The sequence below is a fragment of the Exserohilum turcica genome (genome assembly GCF_000359705.1).
Source record: "Exserohilum turcica Et28A unplaced genomic scaffold SETTUscaffold_12, whole genome shotgun sequence".
In the NCBI taxonomy this organism is placed as follows: domain Eukaryota; kingdom Fungi; phylum Ascomycota; class Dothideomycetes; order Pleosporales; family Pleosporaceae; genus Exserohilum; species Exserohilum turcicum.
The window spans coordinates 1484509-1490508 of NW_007359937.1; the positions used below are offsets into that span (position 1 = coordinate 1484509).

Genomic DNA, 6000 nt, shown 5'->3' on the forward strand with positions numbered 1-6000 from the left:
CCCGTCCATGAATACTTAGTAGTCTTGCTCCTAGTCTTACTTGTACTCCCCCTACTAAGAGAAAATAAAAATCAAATTCAGTTGCTTAGATCAATATGCCTAGCTAGACGTGGAGATATTTGTCCGATTGGAAGATATGGGATAGATAGATAGATAGATGGAGAGGAAGAGAGAGAGAAAGAGAGAGAGAGAGAGAGAAATGATTCTGCTAGCCCCTTTACTACATACATACATACATACATACATACATGTCCTTGGTTACTACTCTTACACTTCTTACTACATATCCTCTCCTGTAGTCCGGTGATTGCTCGATTGCTCGATTCAAAATAGATCAACTAACTAGCTAGCTAGCTAACTAACTAACTGATTAGTTGCCTACTTTCTCCTTCTCTCTTTCTCATTCTCCTTCTCTCTTTCTCTTTCTCCTTCTCTCTTTCTCCTTCTCTCTCTCTCTCTTTCCAACTCTTTTTTTTTATTCTTTCTCTCTTAATCCATCTACACATACTTCCCATACTTGCCAATATCTCCCAGCCCCCCCCTCCTCCAATCCAATCCAATCCATGCCACAAAGTGTATAATAAGAAGCGCGAAAATGCCGAAACAACCCCCCCCCAAAAAAAAAGATATGAAAACTTGAAAACTGGAAAACAAAAAAAAACCAAGGTAGGTAGGGAAGAAGAAAAAAAAGAACAAGAAGAATACGAATGAGAGAACAAAGGAAATGGATGATATTGTGATTTACCAAAGACAAATAAAAAAAAACTAACCAACCAACCAACCAACCAACTATAAGAGCGAAAGAAAAATTATTTCGACGACCGAGTTCCCCCCCCCCCCCACAAGAAAAAGAGACGCCTCTCCTTTGCCCCTTTGCCCCTTTGTCCTGCACCTGCTCCTGCTCCTGCTCCTGTACTGTCTTGTTTTGTTTCCTCCTCTTACAACACCCTCCCCTCCCCCTTTCTACTCCCCATTCCATGCTGTAATATATATATATATATATATATAAAGACCTCTCCCCACTAGTGAACGGACAAACAGACAGACAGACAGACAGACAGGCAGGCAGACAGATAGACAGGCGGACGGACGAACAGGCGGGTGACGGACGGCTTCTTGCTCATGGTATCATGCATTCGCGACGCAAGTCAGAGAGAGATGTATATATATATAATATCGAGGCTGATGATGATGATGATGATGATGATGGATGAATAAAAGGATTGACAGACAGAGGAAACAAGGTTGATACAAAAAAGAAAAGAAAAGAAAAAAAAACAAAGAAGAGAAATGAAGAGAGAAGAAAAGGAGAAGAAGTTTTGTTCTTTCCAGTTCCTACGACAGAGAAAGACAGACATAGAGAGAGAGAACCAGAAAGAGATGGATAGATTGATTGACAGATGGGATAGAGACGAGGGTCCTATGCAAGAAAAAAGAAAAAAAAGAAAGAGGACAAGGATACTTCGGTATTGCCCCGGGTGGAAAGCCAGTTTTTCTTTCTTTCAACTTTCTCTCTCTCTCTCTTTAACAAACAATGGAGAAAAAAAAAGACAAAAGGAGGGGGAATCGTGAATTACATTTGTGTAAAGAAGAGAGAAAGAAAGCATCTGTCTGCCGGTGTTTCTCTTTTTTTTTTTAGTTTTAGTTGACACGAATCGTCGTCTCCAGAGGGGTTCGCGGTAGGTCCTTGTCTAGTGATGACCTGGGAATGCCCCTGCTCTTGTCTTCCTTTGGTGGTGTGGGAGGTCCAGAATGCCTGTTGGATATATAATCATCCTTTGGAGGCGTAGGAGGACGCCCAGATTCCTTTGGTGGTGTTGGTGGTGCCATTCCCACAGACTGATCTCCTTCTCTCGACTTTGACCTGGCCCTTATCTGGAGTTGTGGTGGTCCAAGATATGATGCACCTGTAGACTGCGCCGTCGCCGATTCACCGTTTTGTTCACTCGTACCAACAGCGCTGTCCGAGGCACTGCGGGTGCTGTGTCCACCAACGCTCGACGACTCGCCAGCTTCCTCAACAACCGGAAGTGTGGTGCCCACCTCCCCTCGCTCTGCAGATGGGCTACGTACTGCCCTCATATGGAAATTAGGTACATCTTCTTCATTCTGGCCTTGCCGCCGTGACCGCTCAGCCTGGTTCTCAGCCTTCTCAATGACACGCTCAGTTGATAGCCGTTGCTGGGGGTTTGCACTGACGCCATCGAGCGCGACATCGTTTGTGCGGCTGGCAGCTTCCTCGGTCTTTTCACGTTCAGCAGCTTCCTTGGTCTTTGTGACGGCGCTAATGAACTTGATGAAGCGGTCTCCATATCGCTCAGGGGGAATGGCGGATATTTGAGACTCGGTATTAGCAAGGCCCTTGAAGAAGTGCTCCATGCGCTTGATGAAGGAGTACTGACAAAATTAGCCAAGGGCCAGGTGGGACTGTGCAGTGATTCCGAAACTTACATGTGTCAGGCAGTCAATAATACCAAGATAGTATATCTCTTCGCCAGGGGCGTTGTCTTCGTGAGTCGCTCGGAAGCCACCATCGTCCGAGTAAAAGTAAAAGTTCCGATTAGGGTCTTCTAGCTCATCCGGCATCTTGCTTGACGTTTGGCCCATGGGCACGGGCTTCTGTGTCTTGACCATCTGCCTCAACTCACGTGCTTTCCGCGCGTTCTCCAGCTTCGAGGGCGTGCGCATGAGCTGGTTGGGTACTGGCTCTGGAGCCTCCTCGCCGCCGGGCGAAAAGACCTTGAGCGTCTTGTCCCGCAGGTTCTCCTCGTTGCCCTTTTCCAGATCGTGGATACCAATGAGAAGCGAGTAGTCCATAATGTGTAGGCGCTGGAGCAGCTTGACGTCTTTTTGCATCTGCTCAATGAACATCTTCTTCTTAATCGGCCCCAACTCGAGATGCTGATCTCTGCGTAGCCAGTTCAGGTCCTTGAGCGTTGCGCGGGGGTTGGTCTCGAGGTTCTCTTCCTTGAAATCGCGGCCAATGGTTGAGCCCTTCAAATCAAAAGTGCGGTGGATGTCTCTGTGCGGGGGAAACAGGTTGTTCATGACGACGAAATGGATCTTGCGTCCGTAGGGTATCTTAACGCGATGCAGGCCGTAAAACTGGGAAAGAAGCGTGTTTGGGTTCTCTTGGACGTGCGTGTAGTAGTCCTTGAGGATCTTGCGGAGAAACTTGTGCTCGGCATGGTGGATGGTCTTGATGATGTACTTGTAGTCTCGGGAGAAATAGAAGAAGCTGCCGCTCTTTCCGGGCGAGCCGAGCTCAGAAAGAATGTACTTGCTGGTTAGCGATACGAGATAGTCGGCCGGGTCGAGCTTGAAGATGGTGCGGAGATGGCGGAACACCCATGGCGCGTAGTCCTTGAACTTGAAGTCGTACTTTGCCGAAGGCGTGAGCTCATTGCCAGTTCTGCGGGATTGGTCAGCACGATAGCAGGGGTGGGGGGAGAGTGCAAGGGCTTGGCAGACGAAGTAAAGCTGAACTCGAGCAGGTGCTTCGTCTTGTGAGGAAAGCCGGCCGGCACGTACATGTCAAACGAGAATTTGTGCTTTGCATCGAAGTCGGCGTCGGTGAGTTCTCGGTCCATCTTGGCGTTTGTTCGCGAGACGGTGAAGCGGATACCTGTCAACATGTTGTAGGCCGTGACCCAATTGACATGGTTCTGGTCGACCTTTGTTCCCACGACGACGCGATCCTCGTCCTCGTCCTCTTTGCGCTTCCGCTTGCTGGCCCGCTTCTGGCGGATGTGCTCGGCCCAGCGCGCCGCCTCTTCGTCCTGGGGCACCTCCTCGGGCGGCATGTCCGAGTTGATGGAGCGTGTGGTCCTGCGCACGAGCGACATGGAGCCCCTCCGTCGGTGTGGTGTGTTGGGCGAGAAGCGGCCGCTTGCGCTGACGACGTCGTCGGTGTTGTTCTGCGAGTCGCGCGGGCGCGATGTTTGCGCCTTGGGCACCTCGAGTGTGTGGCGCTGCTGCAGACGGTAGGGGTGCTGTGAAGGGCCGGGGGCGGCGGTTTGGGTCAAGGCGGCTGGCGACGAGGCGCGGTGGGCTTGGTTCGTTGGGACTCGCAGGTTGGACGCGCCGCCGTCGTCGGGGTGGGACGGGGGCAACGACGTTGACGACGTGGGAGCGTGGGAGACGTGGAAGTCTTTGCTTGCCTCCTTTGTGCCGTCGACGGCGTCGAGGTGGCCCATTTCGACGTGGGTTGTGCTGCCGTAGAAGCGGTCCTTGGTCTTTGTGCTGTGCACCGAGGCAAAGTAGCCGTCGTCTCTGCTGGGGCGCTCGCTCGACATTCGCTGCGTGTCGGGCGACTTGGCGTGGCTGTCGGGGTGGGCGTCTTGGTGCTCGAGGCGCATGTCCATGGGAGCCGGCTTGGTCGGACGGCCGTTTGGCAGCGCCGGGGCGGGATGCAGGCCATTGGTGAGCTTGCCGTTCATGGCCGGCGGGGTGCCATTGGGCAGCGGGTCGCGGGCGTCTTTGGGGGGCGGTGACCTGTCCGAGGTGGTGAGGGCATGTGCAAAGGAGGATCGGTCGCTGGGGTCCGAGGCATATGCGAGCATCATCTGCGACTCATGGATGGTGACGCTCATCAAAGAGGCAGCCTTCGCCGAGCGCTGCGTCGGAGAGGTTGACGGAGCGTGAGAAGCCAGCGTGCGCGGTGCCGATGTGGCCTTGTCCAGGACGGCGGGCTGGCGTGGTGGTGGTGGTGGTGGTGGTGGTTGGGAGGAGTTCTGGCTGGGGAGATTGCGTATGTAGCGTACCAGGGCAGCGGCCGTCGCAGGGAGAGCAGCGGAACCGAGCTGGCAGAGGCGGGAGGAGGGAGGGAGGAGGAGGGGGGTGCAGCAAGAATGGGCGTGTATGTGTGTGTGTGTATATGTGTGGCGTGCACCGATGAGTGTGTATGGGTGGTGTATGTGTGGGGGGGGGAGGGGAGGGCGGGTGTGCGTGGTGTGTGGTGTGTGTGTGTGTGTGTGTGTGTGTGTGTGTGCAGCAGAATGGCTGGTGGCAGCGCAGTGCGTGAGAGTGTCTGGGGCGGCGGGCGTCAGCGCTCTCACTGTCGCGCAGCTGGCCGCTCGCCCTCGCTGGCCATGACCCGACTTCCGTCTTGCGCTAGGCTTGGCGCGTGGACAGTGCCTTATTGCATGCAAACAAGTCTTGTACCCTGGCCCTGCGCACTGCCAGGAAGCCTGTCCTGATGCACTGCGCGCGTCCATGACGGCCGCCTGGCTTTCTTTTTTGGCTGGCCAGCAGTGCTGGATGCGCATCCTCGCATCCTCGCATGGCCATGGGCCCTGCCGTGGGCGCGACGTCAGCGCGCTCGGTAGTCGACACGCCCAAGTATTCGCCAGGTCGTACGGGGAGATTGCGCGCCTGCATGCCCTTCACAGCCGCCGGCGCTGGCTCAGCCACAGCCACACCACCCGTTCCAGAAGGCCGGATGCGGCGTCATGTGTGGCACTCGCACTCGTCTACCGCTACCGCTGCCGCCACCATGTCCGGTATTGGCATTACTAGCACTTACAGCCGACCACGACTATAATCAGCCAGGGGCCCGCCAATCGCCCGCCGCGCCCTCGCTGTCCCCCCCCCCTCCCACTATCGACGCCTCGCACGTGCGCCCGCCGTCAGGAGAGGCAGCCTCCATTTTTTTTTGTCGGAGAGGCGGTTGTTGCATGAATGCCTCGTTCCGTCCATCCGTCGCTCGATCTTCTCCAGCCATGCATTCACATTCGCATCCACGCCCACGCCCACGCCCGCCGCGCCGAGGGGCGGGTAATTATAATACGCGCGAGCCGCATCTCGCCCTGGCCCCGTCTGCGCCGCTTTGGGGCCTTGGGTCGCCAATCACCGTCACCCTGGCTACGCCCGCTCTCCGCCCATGTATCCACGCACATACATATGCACGCCGCTGCACGCCCCACGCCCCCAATCTCCTGGTCCTATCTTCGTCCGCACGACCCCGAGTGCGAGCGCGCGCGGCCTGTCTCTGTTGCGCGT

At 54.9% G+C, this 6000-nt stretch overlaps 1 protein-coding gene across 1 annotated transcript; it reads right to left on the bottom strand.

Moving 5' to 3' along the window:
* Window positions 1-1295: 1295 nt before the first annotated feature.
* Window positions 1296-4592, bottom strand: SETTUDRAFT_45969 (uncharacterized protein; the record flags this gene model as incomplete). Its single annotated transcript, XM_008024317.1, has 3 exons — window positions 1296-2397; window positions 2452-3412; window positions 3472-4592. The coding sequence occupies 3 exons, from the start codon at window positions 4590-4592 to the stop codon at window positions 1642-1644; spliced, it is 2838 nt and encodes a 945-aa protein (XP_008022508.1). The 3' UTR covers window positions 1296-1641.
* Between the last annotated feature and the right edge of the window lie 1408 nt (window positions 4593-6000).